Here is a 16632-nt window from a genome sequence, read left to right on the forward strand (position 1 = left end):
GTCTTGTACTTTTTAAATAATTATTTTGCACAATTTGAGGAAACAAACCACTTTGTATGCCAACTTGCGGGATGCTACCCTTGAGGTCCTAACCACAAAGGAAATGGAGGCAGAGCTACTGCCAGATAGCCTGGCCTCAAGAAAATGTGTTGCAAGGGTTTATGCCCCCCTCACTGCTCTTTTATGCTTATTATAAATAGAAAGTGTTTAACAGTATCAGTAACAACAATGCTAGGTTTATATAACATTTTTACATACATAGCAATAATGTGCAAACTAATATGGATATCCAGAAAGGCATAATGCTACAAATTGGCAGGCTGTGTTCACCAGACTAAATAGTATTCGGGTGTCAAAGAAGATGACCACTTAAAAACCCAGCTATCAATCTTAGACCCACTGATTTTTTTTCTACCTTGGCCCCTCAGTGTAAAATTGGAACACTATCCACAGAATAGTTAGAAAATGCTGTTTGAGGCAGATAGTTCAGAAAAATACACATCTTCCCCAGAAAAATCAGTACTTCAAAATTAGAATGCATTTCATAAGCAGGGAAGCTAGTTGTCTAGGGTGGAATGGAAGAATGGAGGCATGGCCACACTGTTGCACTTCTCTCCCTGCAAAGGAGCAGAGTTACAATGCTAACCCTTTCACAGCTACTGTGGAATTGGAAGTGGCTGAGCAGCTAACAGCTGATGCCAACTTTCCAGTGGCCATGAGAGGGTTAGCACTAGCTTTTGCCTGAGCAGTGCTAGCCAGGATTCAGTAATGCCATCATGATCCCCTGACAGCCAGAATTCAACCATGACTCTGAAAAAAAAGTCCTTCTTTTCTTCATTCTGCCTTCCCAAAATCTTATTTGGGGATGGGGAGTGTGCAAGCAAAAGTGGTAGTAGATGTAGAACTAAATTGACAGAGGCTCAGATTTGTCAGTTCAGCAGCACCTTTTCTGCAGGGTTTCCCAGGGAAGACAGAAATGTCTATGACACACTGGAATTGGAGAGAGCGCCACTGCCATATCTTAAAACCTACCTTTCATAATCCATTCTGGAGCTCAGAATCTGCTAGCTGAGAAACATTGCTTTAAAACATTCATCTACACATCCTAATAAAGCATCATTTTTAAAATACCTCTTCCCTAAAGCTAAATCATCATTTCAAACAGACCAATATGAAGAAAGCAATCATTTGCTTTGTTCTCACAAATTGCTAGCAATCACTTTTTAGGTGCATTCAAAGTTTCTCCAGTATATGGACAGACAATGGGTGTACCTCTTATATCACATACGCTTGTTTACAACTATATGCAAGAATCTGTTAGGTTATCTTTTATTGGACCAAATATGTAGTTGAGATAAAGATAGATGGGTCTTGCATTCAAAAGCTTTCTTTGTCAGGTCTCTGATCAGAGGAAGCCAGGCACAGCATAGTGAAAAACAACAGACGGATGGGCTCAGAGAAATTCTCCGGGGTGGCAGAGATAAAATCAACCGAACAAGAGAGTCTGATTACTGGAAATCAAGGGTTACCAAAAGGGAGGAAGGTCATTATCATCTAACTTGTGTGGAAAGACTCCAGAAGTTAGGTAAAATATAATGTGCCATAAATACCAACGTTTCATCGTTGAATTTTAGAGTGCCTACATACATGTTCCAATGTGTTCTAATTACAATGAGGTGGAGCAGCCTCCACTAACCTAATCAAAAAACTTTTAGTTAAAGCATCCCCACAGCCATTTTGAAATGCGGGACACTGAATACATGAGATGCTGCAGTTTAATTAAAGCGTGTCCCAATAGGCACTCTAATTAAAACACCTTCCCCTTCCCCATCCCACACATGTATAGGCACCCTTAGTGATCAGCCAGCTGATGAATTTTTGTTCCCAAGTTTGCCTTTTAAATGTGTTAAGTAGATTTCCTTTGAACATAAGGATAGCAAGGTCAGAGAAGAAACAGTGTTTTTCTGTTAGAAATGTGCTCCTAAAAGTGTGTGTATGTCTCTGTCCTTCATAATTTTTCTTTGACAGTTCATTCTGGTGCATAGTTCTTTCACTTACATAGTAGCCATGAGGGCACTTGGCACTTTGGGTCAGGTATATCACACATTGGGAAAGGCATGTGTAGCAGCCATGGATTCTGATGTCTCTTTTTTATGGGGAGTGTTGATAGTAGTGGAAATGGAGATGGGCTGACAAGTTGAACATTTCTTGCCAAGACAAGGCTGTGTCCACTTGCTGTCTATTGGGCAATGGAGAGTTTGTTTCTGATGATGAGTTGGGCCAGGTTAGGGGACTGTTTGAAAGCTAGGAGCAGAAAGTTTGGATGTATTTCTCTCAAGGTGTGATCTTCATTGAGTAGAGGTTGTAGTTGTTTGGTGATTCTTTTGATTGGTTCCAATACACTAATATCCCACACAATGAAGGCATAGCTGCCCGCTTGAAATAGTTTTCAGTCCCCCAGACTCCTGCATAGCTCCTTCCTGCCCAGTCCTGGTGCTGGCACAGTCCATGGCCCATATGTTGCCAATCCCTGCTCTAGAGGGCAGGGCTAACATACAAAATGACCAGGATAAAGTGGAGAAATGCTCTAAAAATCAACCAGAAGAAATTCAACAAGAACAGATGCAAAGTCTGACACTTTGGACAAAATAATTACATGCAAATATACAGACAGGGGAATGATTAGCTAGGCTGCAGTGCTGCAGAAGAAAAATTGGAGGTACAGTAGGCCAGAAGCTGAATATGAGCCAACAATGTACTCCTGTTGCAAAAAAAGCCAACAGCATACTGGGTTCTAGGAACAGGAATGTCATTTGCGAATGCAAGGAAGTGATCCTTCCACTCTTAGCACTAGTGAAGCCACATTAAATACAGTGCCCAGTTTGGGGCCTACACTTAAAAAAAGATGTAGACAGACTGGAAAGGATCCAGCAGAGAGTGACAAAAATTATTATGGAGGCCTAAGAAGCATGACTTATGAGGAAAGTCTGAAAGAACTATGCTTATTCAGTCTGGAGAAGAGAAGACTGAGGAGGGATTTGATAACAGTGTTCAAATACCTGAAAGGCAGTTACAGAGAGGATGGAGATGGGCTTTTCTCAGTGCCTGTTATCAACAGGACTAGGAGTAATGGTCTCAAACTGCAGCAGAGGAAATTTAGATGGGAGATTAGAAGGAACTTTCTGACTATGAAGGTGGTCAAACATTAGAATAAGCTACTTAGATACATTGAGAAATCTCTGTCCCTGGATATTTTCAAGAGCAGGTTAGATAGACACTTGACTGGGATGGTTCAATGAGGAGTGATCCTGCCTTGAATCATAGGATCATAGAATTGGAGAAAGGTAGGGCTGAAAGGGGACTCCAGAGGTCATCTAATCCAAACCTGCACAGGATGAGGGATCAACCCTTTCCAGAGCATCCTATGCAAATCCATTGTCTAACCCAGGGGTTTTCAACCTTTTTTAAAGGAGTGAATATACCCCTTCTGGGTACACTTCTAGCACAGCGGGGGTGGGGATTTGGCAGCAGCCAGAGGTGGAGCAAGGGTGGGGGGGGCAGGTAGCAACGGCTGGAGCCGGAGCGGGGCGGGGGGAGGCTTGCACATGGTGGTGGCCCTTGTGAGATCCCTTTCCCAGCTTCTCTCCCCACATCTGGCAATAAACTGATTCAATAGCCACTTGGCTGCCCCTGTATCTCATTGGGATGTGCCTCATTTTGGTGAAGCTAATGTCCATGAAGTTACCTGAGTCCCCTCTGAGTCTACCAGGGCTAGTTGCTGCATGGCAGACATGGTGGGGTGCGAAAAGGTACACACTTATCAGAAATGGGGGGGGGCAGCACTCCATGGTGATCCCCTGCTCCAGAAGCCAAGTGGGCAGGATGAATGAAGGGGCAGCTCCCCATCAAGCTTGAATCTCCTTATGCCAGCTGGGTATTCTTGGAGACCCCTCCTGTGCTTGCAAAGCAAGTGGTTGAAAAATGTCCTTGTGTGCCACAATGCAAGCAGGGGTCAGCTTCTTGCTGCTGGTTCTTCTCTGCCCCTCACAGATGCAGTCTATTTGCATCAATTCCCTGCTATTGCTGTTTCTGTAGCAGCAGCAGCAAAGCTAGGATCAAGGTACAGGGGTCCTCTCTGAAGGGATTTCTAATTCTTCAGATGCTGTTCTGCAAGACAGTGGTCAATCTGCATGCAGAGCTCTATAAGTAGGTACAAGCAAGTGGGAGACTCACCTCAGATGAATTTATCCTTCAGCTCCTCACTAAGGCCCTGGTGGAACTGGAACAACTGGGCTGCCTTATTTTATTTGGTATCAGCTGCCAGTTGTAGATATATTAGTTCACTGACTAACTGCCATGCTACAGAGTTTGGAGAGCTGTTTCTGCCAATCTTGACTACGGGGGTATGCATACGTATGGAATGTTGCTTTTAAGAACCCGTCTAAGTCTTTCAGAAGAGGACTGGAAGCCTCCAGGAGTGGGAATGCTTGAAGTGGGGTACTTTCTTTAAACAGACTAATTAGTCCCACCTTGGTCTGGTCTGTGGGGAAGGTGTGGGGGCAAAGCATAAACAGCAGGCAGCACTGATTCAGGAGCCCCCTGAACTTCTCTGGATCTCCACTGAAGTGCTCTGGGAGTGAGACTTTGGGCTCAGCTGGGGCCTCCACTGGAGGGGAGTTCTGCTGCTCCCTGAGGGTTTCATTCTCATTCTGGAGGGTCTTGCCCAGCACTTACCAGGCTCCAGCCTGGGCCTTCTCCAGGTTAACAGGTCCTATTTTCCCCCTACAGCTGTTCAATCGGGGCCTGCAGCTATTGAACTTCTTGCTGAAAATCAGCAATCACTCCCTAGGAGTCAGGTGCTTCTAGGGGTTGGGGAAGAGGGGCTGCAAAAGCAGAGTGGGTTTCATATCTTCACCCTTGGGTCCCTCTATGCAGGGGCAAAAGGGTGGTGCATGAAAACTATTAGGAACAAGACCAAGGGTGGCATTACCTAATGGTTAGACACCTGAAGCACAGATGAAGTCTGTTTGATTTCCTAGGAGCTAGAGATATGGAGGGGTCTGGTGCCAAAACTGAAATGAGGAACTGTAGCCTAAGTCAAAATACTCTGGCATCAAAACCAAAGCTGGAGAATAGGGTGGGCTGAGGATTAATCAGGATCAGAAGCCAAAAGCCAGAACCAGACATTGAACTAGAATCAAGTGCAGAATAAGAGGAAGTCAAGGTCCGAGAAGAATCAGAAGCTGAAGAAGGAACCAGGAGTCATAACCAGAGAATCAGCAAGGAAGCGTGGAGAGTGTCTTCACCAACTTTTGCCTTTGCCCAGACTAGGGCTGGGACTGGTTCTTAAGGGCTGGAACCAGTGGGACCCATTGCCTGTGGCTTCAGGAGATTGGCTGCCCTGATTGACCAACTCACTCTGACTGGGAACAGGACTCTGGGCTTGCTTGTTCATGGGATGAATTGCCTTGATCCTCTGATTGGGACTTGATGAGTGTAATGTTCTGCTCTGGCCTCATTACAATGGCACACCAGTTAGGTCTGTGCTCTCATCCAAGCATTTGGAGTGTCCATGAGGATTGGTTGGTTGGGTCCAGCCATAAAGTGGCCAGGGCATCAAGCAGTGCCAAAAGCCTGACCCATTCCGCTGCTAAGCTAGCAGTTCAAGCAGGGGTAGAGCAGGGGGAAAACCAATGGCTTGCAGCTATGGGATGGTGGTGAGGTGGCTTGCCTATCGGGTTCAAAGTTTGTTCAGCCTGCCTGCTTGGTGGCTGTAGATTGGTAATGGAGCCTGCAAGGAAAAAGGTGTAAGTTCAAGCCTGGGCAACTGGTGCCTCCTGAGTCTGGGGGGGGACACCAGATAACTGACTGGAACGGTCCCCTAGTGGCCAATCACTAACTGTGACGGTCCCCTACCAGCCAATCACCAAGCCCAAAACCAGAAGTGCATTTCCAGGGGGTGCACGCCCAATCTCAGGGAGTGCACATGCACCCCTTACACATCGCCAGTGAGTTCAGATCTGCTTGTACTTGGTAAGAGAACTATCTTGGTTATAGCCAAGTTTTTCTTTCCTTCACATATTTGGGTTGCCATGCCTTGGCCTACGTCGCATATGGACTTGGAGAGAGAGTTGTGCAGCCTACAACTGGTGAGTCTGAAGCTGTGTACCATGTCTGGGAGGTGGGTGTGATTTGTTGACTGCCCACAGTTCCCTCTAGCTGGGCAAAAGCACCTGTTCGTAGGTGGCCAAGATTTTTTTTTCTTTGCCCCCAATACAAGCATAGTGAAGATGGGATTCTGAACCCATCTGAACAGTGGCAGGACCCTGGGGCACTAAGCTCAGGTCTCAGCATGCCATGCTGAAAACACTTTGGGGGTTTGTTATGGTATGCTGAGCATCCAATTCTAGCCTGCACTTTATTCCAAGCACTGGAGGCGTTTATGAGGATGAGTCTGAGTAGCATCTGAGGCCTGGCCCCTTTCCCAAAAGGCTTCCAAACCAACAAGGGGCACATGTAGAAGACCACTGTGCCTGTTACTGTAAGCTGGTCGGGGGGTTACACCCTATGCCCAAGGTGGGAACAACACGTAAAACAATCCAAAGCCTTCACATCAATGTCACTGTCTTAATTACGCACTTACTTTGACAGCTGGACTTTCCTTGGGCCCTTACCTTCTACAGGGCTTGTGCTTCCTGCTCTTGGTATTCTTTTTTTGACATCCTGCACATGAGCTCCAGGCAGACACAACACCTCCCAGGACACCAAATCTGGACAACCAATTAGTACTTCTGCCCCCTGCAGAAGGGAGACACCAACCTCCAGCACACTCCTCTTCCTTTTTGGTGCAGTAGTCTTGAAGCCTGAGACCTCAAACTTCCTTCTCTCTAGACTGCTGACTCCTCTTCATGTTGTCTGCAGCATCCTCACTTCTGCCTTTTCTACAGCTGTTTCACTGCAGAGTGCCTGAATATGGTTGCTGTCTTCTACCTGTTCCTCTTGAATTTTGGGGGCTTGCTGCCACTTCTCTTTCTTTTTCTTTTGTCTTCTCCAGTGCCAGTTTCTCATTACTCCTATACAAGGAGTCTTCATTTTACCTGATAGCATGCAGCCTGGACACTGGTGTTTCTAACTCTTCAATCTTTTCTTCCAAGAAGGACACAAGCTAATACTTCGTATGTATGAAACCCTCTAGGAGGAAAACAAACATAGCACATCCTACACAGGTTACAACTGCTGCCCCCGTCTTTATTTAAGCCTCCTTTTCTCTCTGTGTGATACCTAGGCTATAGAAAACAAAGCAGAGGAGAAAACACACACACACACACACACACACACACACACAGAGCGCCTCCTCCTTTCTGGCTCCCTCCTGCAGCAAACTCCCAGGCAAACTTTCTCTCTTTCCTCTTTGTTGAGCAGAGGGCTGGATTAGGTGACCACACAAGGTCCCTTCTAAAATCTCATGCCTTAGGTATCAATGACTGAAGTATTCATTCCATGAATCTGACATAATGTAAACTGCAGGATTGCGGGAACTAGTTTACCTATAGTTTGGATATTAGTAGAAGAGTCTAAACTATAGACCTAGAGGTATTTCTAAACATCCACAGAGAGCAAAGGTACAGACTGAGATACTACTTTGGATAAGTCTCAAGTGCCTGTTAGCATCTTACATGCCTATGCCCCACTAGATGTCAGTGTTTTACAAGTTTCAAACTGAAAACTGAAATTTTCTCTATATAGAGTTCTTCTTGTTCAACCATTTTCCCATTGTTACTAAGGACCATAAAACAAGACATTGTGCTATATATTTTTTTTAATGGTGAGCATATACAATCAGGAAAGAAGGCAGGAATGAAGAGCATACATTTCACCTACAGGATCTTTTTCATAGTATGTTCCTGCTGCTATTGGATGACAGGGTGGGTCCACATCCGAGAGACACAAACATTGTGGATTCCATATTGTTATACCTTTTTTAGATCATTTCACTAATGTATGTTTATCTCACTGAGAAAAACCTTGTTGATGAGCAGATCAGGGAACAGATAACTTGAACTTTACAAGGAGGTTGTTATAACAGCACATTACTCCACAGGCTCTTTGCAGCACATGTTAGTGTGTAATTAGAGAGAGAAAAACAAGTCTGGTAACTCAGTTATATATTGTTACAGAACTGTTATTCTATTGCACCCAGTTTTATACTAACCAAAACACCTAGGTGGTGCAAAGATTAAATTTAGCATTCACCAACCTACGAGAAATAATAACAACTTTCTAAAATGATGCATACATACATTTAATTAGACCAACTAAATTTCTGATTGTGGAAGAACTAAATGAAAGAAACATATTTGATACGCTCACATTTTCAAAACACTAACTGCTTACTTCAAATAATGAATAATTTATGCAGAAAGCACACAGAACAGGAACATTCAGAGGATAATTATATTTGTACACAGGTTCTAGTCTGTTGCCCTGTCACTGTGTGGAGATCTTCCCAACCCCTGCTGCAGCTTATTTTATGCTAGGAAGCCTTAGATGGAGGCCAGTATAAGCTTAATCTTAGCTTGCGTCAATGCAGATATTTTTATTTAAAAGAACAGTTCCTTCTAATTCACTGTTACCAGGATATTTACCTCAAGAACATGTAGCAAAAGTTAGGTTTATAGTTAACTATATCTATTACATTAAATCATAACCACATTAATTTGTATCTGAAACTTAGCTTCCCACTCTAAGAACCTTCCCTACTAAAATCCTTCTATCTTGTTTCAGAGTGGTTTGTTCCCACCTTCTCATGGCTGGAGTGGTGTTTCAGTTAAATTCCATTATCACTACTCTTATGAAGTAAAGTCTGTAGGAGCAGCTCCAGAAAGACATTATTAACCACATTTCCCCAGATGTTAGTACTTTGATACCAAGAATGAGAGAACTTTCAGATCAATCCATATTTTCACTCATAGGGGACTGGTAATGCCAAATCAGTCAACTGCTAGTTAGAGCACTGTGCTGGGAAGCAGGAAATATAGATTTAAAAATCTTTGTGGGTGAAGTGACCCTAAAACTTGATTCTCCCATTTCCTAGGTGAGTGATGTAACCATGAGACTAGTCATGGGGTTTCGCCTGGCTATAATTTTTGGATTTATGCTTGCCCATGTATATACTTATGGAACTGCATACCTGCCCAACTGGAACAGGCATTTTCAGTAGCTATGTGGATACTTGTAAGACTACACTGCATGTGGAACTGCTCATAAGTGCTGAAAACAGTAGTTATGCAGCTGGACAAGTGTCATTTGAGCACATCAGATAAAATAAAATTCTGCCTTTAGTCCTTATTTATACAGAGTACAGTGTTGGAACTAAAGTGGTCAAACATTTTGGGATGTAAATTGTTCCATGTTTCAGAGGTCTCAGTTTAGACACCAAGCATTTGCTCCCTAGGGCTAGGGGCAGACATTACACATAACCCAGTTTAAATGATCAGAAACTAGTTTAACCCTGTAACAGAACAGATGTTCAATGCACATAAACCAGTTTGAGAATAGCTGAATCCGGTTTGGGATAAACCTGGTTGAATATAGTATCAGACTTAACTGATTTCACTCAAACCAGTTTATGCAATGTCTGTCACAGCCCCCTTGCTGGTTTAAAATAAACCAGACACCCCAGCATCCCAGCATGCTCTCTGGGCTGGGTAGAGCTCTCTGCTCCACAGCAGGGAGCCCCTCCATTCTGCTCCCTGGCTAGAGCTCCAGCAGAGACTGCAGGCTGCTTGTCCCCCTGCTCCCCTCCACACTCCCTGCTAAGCAGGAATTCCCCCCTCCCCTCTGCCTTGCTGAGAAGGTGTCTGTGTATTAGCTAGCAGACCACATGCTGGCTATCGTCTGTGCTGTGGAACACAGGACAAAGGCAGAATCAACAGGTAGCCTATTTAGAAAAAGAACTTGTAGGAGTAAGGGTAACCGTGATGAATGGTGATCCCTGCTGTAACAGGACATCACTTTCTGTAAAATCACATGAGCTTTTATTGTAAGTCTTACAGACTTCTAATTTCTACAGACTTCTATTGGTTCAGCATCTCATGCATTCGTACCTGAAATGCAGTAGAAAATATCTGAATGTGTATCTTTGAATGTAAAAGTACAGAAATATAGCATATTCTACAGAAAATATCAACTCCCCCAATTTATGTTAATGCTGAATATAGTTAAAGAATACTGACTTTTTAAAATAAGGAAATTCTTTTTCATATTTAGGTTTCACAGTCTGATCTCACTTCTCTACATCTTACTATACAATTCAATATGTTTAGATATGGTTCAGTCTCCTGACCATGATAAGGCTGCTTATTTTGATCAATCGATCCTTTCCCTCTGCCTCACCTTTCAGTTGTAAAAAAATGTCTTGTTCAAAACTATAGTGGCCACCTGTACAATTAGCTGACTTGAAGGAAGAGAAAGAACAAATCTGAATGTTTCTTTAAAAATAAGGAAGCCCAAATCAAGTTTAATATAGTACATCATTCACACAATTGAGATACATAACAAAAACTCCAAATGCTACGTAAGATTTAATTTAACCTCTCATTGCTTGCATGTAAACTTGGCCTTCCCAGGTTTTCCATGTTTTATGCATTGACTTTTATTAGCTGTCTTTATAATTTAATATAAAAGAGAATACAAAAATGTTATGACTGCTTCCCTTAATTAGCAGACTTCACAGGGTGCTGAAGTCAATGTTATCAGATTATTCCTCAGACTTGGGTAGCGAGACTGAGAACATATCCAAACAAGCTTGATAAGTGACTATGGAAGAAAGTTACTGGATATGGCTTCCAGCTTCCTTAGAGTTAGTTAACCTTATTCTTTGTGCCAGCCATCATCTGTTACAACTGGAGCAGAGGTGACTGACTCTCAGAAGGTAGAAACCATGTGTAGTAATTCTCAAACTCAGGGAAGGGAATAATGATGAAGGGAACCATCAAGGGAGGAATAAGAAAATGAAAGGAGCTCCTAACAACTTTCAAAAAGCTGCAGCCTGGGAGTGAAAATGAATTAAAAGGAAAAGAACTGTATTTGGAATGATAAGATGAAATGCAGAAAGAACTACTCAGCAATATCTTTATAAACATCAGTTAATTCTTAATTTCGCCATATGTCATACTCTAGTACTTAATATTTTCTTCAAGTTGTTTGGAGGACATAAAAAAAACACTGCTTCAACAACCACGTGCCTTTTATTTACATTTATATTAACATGCACAGCAACAGCTATATTCAACTAATATTAAGGTTCAGAAATAAGCTGATAAAAGCAAAGAATTGAGGCTGTATGTTCCCAACTTGCTTTTTTTAGGTCTAGATAGCTAAGAATTTGGTAGACGGAAGTCATAATTTTTAGTAACACTTAAAAATAAATTTATTACTGAAAATTTTCATGTTTCTCTTTTCAGGTTAGTCAAACATTATTTATTATGTGTTTTAATTCTCTTCCAAGCAGGTGTTACAAACCTATACAGGGACCAGAATGTATATGGACACAGGTCCAGGCTAGCTGGCTAGAGAGGACTACATTGCAAGAAGAAGTTACACTGGGAGGAAGTTGGCTGCTGCCTACTGCACAGAGTGAAAAGATCTCCAACCTCAACCCTCTCCAGGTCAGGCCTGCTGTGTGTTCCAGTAACCAAGAGGACAGAGGCATAGCAGGGCATGCATATCCTGGGCAGCAGTGACATAGGGCACCTGCCACAGTGTGGATGGTGACGGTGAGGCCAACTGAAAAAAGAGCATATTCATGTACATACATTGTAGGACAATGCTGAGTATGTGTAAAATGCTCTGGTAATCTAAAAATGAAAAACCCCATATAAGAACTAGTTACTATAGCATGTACACAAATTCTTTGTCCCACGGACCTACTGTAACTACAGCAACTGAATGTTAACCATAGCCATATTCAATCAATGTTTTAATCAATGGATTTTCCACTAGGTTAAAGGGATTTTCCTATTCCTATGTGAAATGCCAAAGCAAAATAATGAATGAGCTGATTCTATTATTGTATAAAATAACCTGGAAAATTGTTCACTTCTCTTCAACTCAGACTTGATTTTGTTTTAATTCAGTACCTTGTGTCTTATTCATATTAGATATCTTTCCCACTGGTACTTTTATACAAATTAATTCAGGGCATACACTACTCCCTGAAACGTTTTATAGTGATGTCAAAAGATCAGCATTGTCAAAGCATATAAAGTGTAGGTAATCAAAGTACATTTCTGCTGTACACATCCATTTTAGCAGTTAAAGGCTGTTCCTGCACTAATTTACTTTGTATAGCCCTTGAAAGTAATTCGGAACAAAAGAGACATTTAAAAATATTTATTACGAAGTATACATAAATTATTTTAAAAGATTTCTTTGAAAGGATGCAGCCCCTTCTTTTGAAAGCAGATTACATTATAGGCAGTATGGTGTTTTGCACTGCTAATTGATGCAATCAGTGTTTCTAAGCATAGCCCAGTTTGGCCAAATCATGTCAAATGCCTTTTCTTGGATTTCATATACCTAGTGACAATCAAGTTGTTTTATATAGCAACATTAAGTTGCTTTAAATAAAGCTATTAATATTGGTAATCCAGGTCCTCAGAAGGCTGATTTTTCACATTTTAAGATTAAGCAGAGAAGTGTCTATAGAAATCAATGGTATGGAATCAATACATAGACACATCACTTTAGAGCATCTACTGCATAATGAGGAAAAGTCAGGGTTAATTAAATGATTACTGACCTAAAAGTTATTCACTTATGCTTGATGGGGTGTAGGAAGTACTAACTCCTTTGTCTCGAGTTCCTGATGCTCAGCTGCATCCTATGTTCCTCCTGCTTGCCATGATGTCCTCTAAGTTGATCATGAACATAGAAAATATTATAGTAAAGCATCAAAGAAATGCCGAATAAGAAATTCATGTTATCAATGGATACTTTAATTGATTATCTTTATTGATTGTGAATTAGATGAGGCAGTTTTACTTTAACATTCAAACCCAATAGGCTGTACATAACATAACATTAGTACAGAGGTTCCCAAATTTTAATCTACAAGTAGGATTCTCCCAAGCAGGGAGACAGGAAATTTGCCTTAATTTCTTTATTCTACTAAACTAAGACTTTTGTTATCACAAGGTTAATCTGGACATATTTTATATTTGAACAATATTAACATAATAGCTCTGTCTTATTCTAACTCCCTTTTGATAGTTTTGATTAAATTTGGTCTCATTTTTCTGCTAAGAGAATCATTACCTAGGATATGTGAAACAGGATGTACAAAGCCAAGTTAAAAATACACTATTGAAAATGGGCTTCTAGTGGCAGGCAGAGAAGAGTACATCTACCAAGTTTCTTCCATCTCCAATTTCAATAATTTATACAGTATACCCAGAGAAAAAACACAACAAGAACAACTAATACATACACAAAGTACACAAGTGTGTTTATTACATTTTTGCAAGCACTTTGTTCTACATTTCAAAAACGCCACCATCAAGCTGTTGGCACATTTATGTACAAAACAGATTAATTGTAATGCCTGCTACAAAGCATTCTTTGTGAAAATACAAACTCTAATACCAGAGAAAAGCCGAAAGCATCAACATCATTACATGAGTTTAAAAGACATAGTTTTAAAAATCAGCACAAACTGTTTAAGACACAAAACTGAAACACTACAATATAGAATTCAAAGAAGGTTTATAATACTTTTTGCAGAACTGTAATATTGGTACTGCACATATCAGAAAACTGTTGACCCAGTAAGACAATCTAAGTAAAAAAAAAAAAAAAAGCCAAACAGACAAAATAAACCAAATTGCAAACAAAACCCCCAAAATTAATCAACTAATGCTACTTAATGCATAACCATGCCACAAATATCTATTGAATTACCTTCTACTTACTACAAGAATTGTTAAAAATTACTGATGATGCATGACTAGTAATAGTACAAATAAGAGTTTTACTCAGTAACCTTTATTAGAAATGCACTTACACTGAGAGAGAATTCACAATGGTCCATTAAGTGCACAAAACTACCTAGAATTTTTAACACTGACAAAAATGTCTTGTCAGGCTACATCACTTTAAAAGACACTTTACAGCATTCTTGTAGCATTAGAAATAGGCAAAAAATAAAAATAAAAAAGACACCAAATTTGGTCCAATAATACTGATTGCTATTTTTTTTTCTTTTTGTACATTTTTTCCTTCATGTTTTGTTCTTTTGATACAGGTACTTTCTTCAAAAAACATGACTTACCTTTCTGATAACATTTTCCTAGCCAAAATAAAGGTTCAAATATATTACTACACTTTCAAACAATAAGATCTGTAGTGGCCTTTTACCTCACTTTAACATAATACAGGTAAACCAGTATGTGTAGCAAAGCCATAAGCCAAGCTATTACATTTATGGAAGTATCCTTGAATATATCACATACAGTATATTATAGTCCAGGCAGGTGCAATCCATTAAAATTTTTAAAGCAGGTAAAAAAGACTTCTGACTTGTAAGCTTGCTGTATTTTTGATATATCACTTTCATAAATGTAGCTAAACAGTAATTGCTCACATCAGCACATGAACAGTTCCAATTCCGCATAACCATTGTTGAATTACAAAGAAATCATTCTGCACAAACCTACGCATAGCTATATCACTTAGTTAACATTTGTCTATATACTGAAACTCTTTAAAGATAACCGTGGTATCATGTCCTTTAAACAGGCAAATAGCCATGCATCATTAACACCACGGGCTGCATGCTCACAATATAAACAGGAATAATCACCAATAAAACTTTGAGAGAGAATATTCTTTAAGAACATCAAGAATAATACAATGTTAACAAAGTTAAGAAGCACTTTTATTTTTTTAAAATTTTTTTACCTACTATTACAAATTTAGAAATTGCACCTTTGATTGTTTAAAATATTCTAGGACCTGCAGTCAAGGTTGTTACTGGTCCATCTGGTAAGATATCCAAATATGAAGGAAAGTCATCAGAGTGTCTTCTCTATATATATTGTACATACTGTACAATGGTCCCTTTGAAGTATACCTGTAGTTAGTTATTGAACTTAAAACTAAAAAGTATAAAAAGCTATTTTTCCTTTCAAAAACATATAAGAAACAATGCAAAAGGTGTTATGCATAACACATACAAAGTGATTAAAAAAATCAAACACATCTCCGTATTTGACAATAGTTAGTATCCTTGATCTAACAGAACTAATTAGCTTAAGAGGATTCAGGAAAGGCTGTTTAGGAGCTTTGTAGTAAAGAATGGTCACACAAACTATAACTAATTAGGAAATCAAGTGCTTGACAACCAAGAATTGTACATGGGTGGCTTATAAGTCACCCTGGCTATCTTTTGTGAGAAGCACTTTCACTTTGTTTTTAAAATGGTCGGATGGCCTTTAGTTAAACAGCAAAGCATTCAAATGTTAGCAAGTTAGACAAGGTTTTTCTTATGTGTATGCATTGAGCCGCTCTTTAGAACGGGTAGAATGAATGTCATGAAGCTCTTGTTCTTCCTTTGACTTAATATCCTCATATTTTTGCATTCTGCAAGCATCTTTCACGTAGGCCCAATTAGCAGACAAAACCATGAGATAGTGAACCTGGAAGAAAAGTAATATGGAGTTAGGGACCAACTGCACAAAAGCAGAACATGTTCACATGTGAAAAGGACAGGTTTCTGGGTGGAAGCAAAATGCACTGAGGGCAGAAAATAAGGGATCTATATTGAATGATAGGGTAATGTTCATATTTGCTGTTCTGTGCACTCCTGCCTTTGATGACAGTGGCCACAAAGACACAAATTGCAGCTGAGGATAAGCATATCACAGAAATATCCATGCCTGTTTATTCTGATATTTGCTAGCAGCTGGTAGGGTGGGGAGAGATATATGACAGAAGGGCACCGGCATTTGCTTTCAGCTCCTGTTAAATTGGGATAGTGTGTTCTAGATCTGTCAGGCCCTTAGCATTAGATTTCAAAAAAATGTCTCATTCTGAGATTTTTCAACATTTTTCACAAAACTAATTTGGATGAAAAAGAATGGAAAAGAAAATAAAACTTTGGAAGTGCCTAAATGAAATGAAATGTGTCAACAATTCATATCTGATTTACAAGAGGACTTGGACATTCACAAAGAGCAGGTAGAAGAGGAGGCAATAGAAGGAAGCCACTCTCTCCTCTTCCTCCCTAGTTTTGTATATGGTACATAATTCCCATCAAGAATCTACCCTTTCAAATTTCCTTTGCTTTTATTTATAAAAATGGTAAATGTGGTCAAAATTGAAAGGTGGGCTTTTTTGCTTTTCATAGATTTCATAGACATTTGGGCTGGAAGGGACCCTGGAGGATCATCGAGTCCAGTCCCCTGCCCCAGGGGTAGGAAGTCAGCAGGGATCATAGGATCCCAACAAGATAAGCATCCAAATGTGTCTTGAAGGCGTTCAAAGTGGGTGCTTGAACCGCCTCTGGTGGCAGTCTATTGCAAACCTTGGGGGCTCAGACAGTGAAGAAGTTCTTTCTTATGTCCAGCCTGACTT

The 16632-nt window shown here is 40.5% G+C and overlaps 1 protein-coding gene across 5 annotated transcripts in view; it reads right to left on the reverse strand.

Moving 5' to 3' along the window:
- Positions 1-13482: 13482 nt before the first annotated feature.
- The window catches only part of GPM6A (glycoprotein M6A), a 382272-nt gene continuing 379122 nt past the window's right edge, over positions 13483-16632 (reverse strand). For all 5 annotated transcript variants that reach the window (XM_019534632.1, XM_019534634.1, XM_019534631.1 and 2 more), the window contains one exon: positions 13483-15695. In XM_019534632.1, the coding sequence (XP_019390177.1) occupies positions 15543-15695 (153 nt within the window). In that variant the 3' untranslated portion in view covers positions 13483-15542. The remainder of the gene's footprint in view (positions 15696-16632) is intronic.

The sequence above is a fragment of the Crocodylus porosus genome, unplaced genomic scaffold (genome assembly GCF_001723895.1).
Source record: "Crocodylus porosus isolate Cpor-Errol unplaced genomic scaffold, CroPor_comp1, whole genome shotgun sequence".
Taxonomy (NCBI): domain Eukaryota; kingdom Metazoa; phylum Chordata; order Crocodylia; family Crocodylidae; genus Crocodylus; species Crocodylus porosus.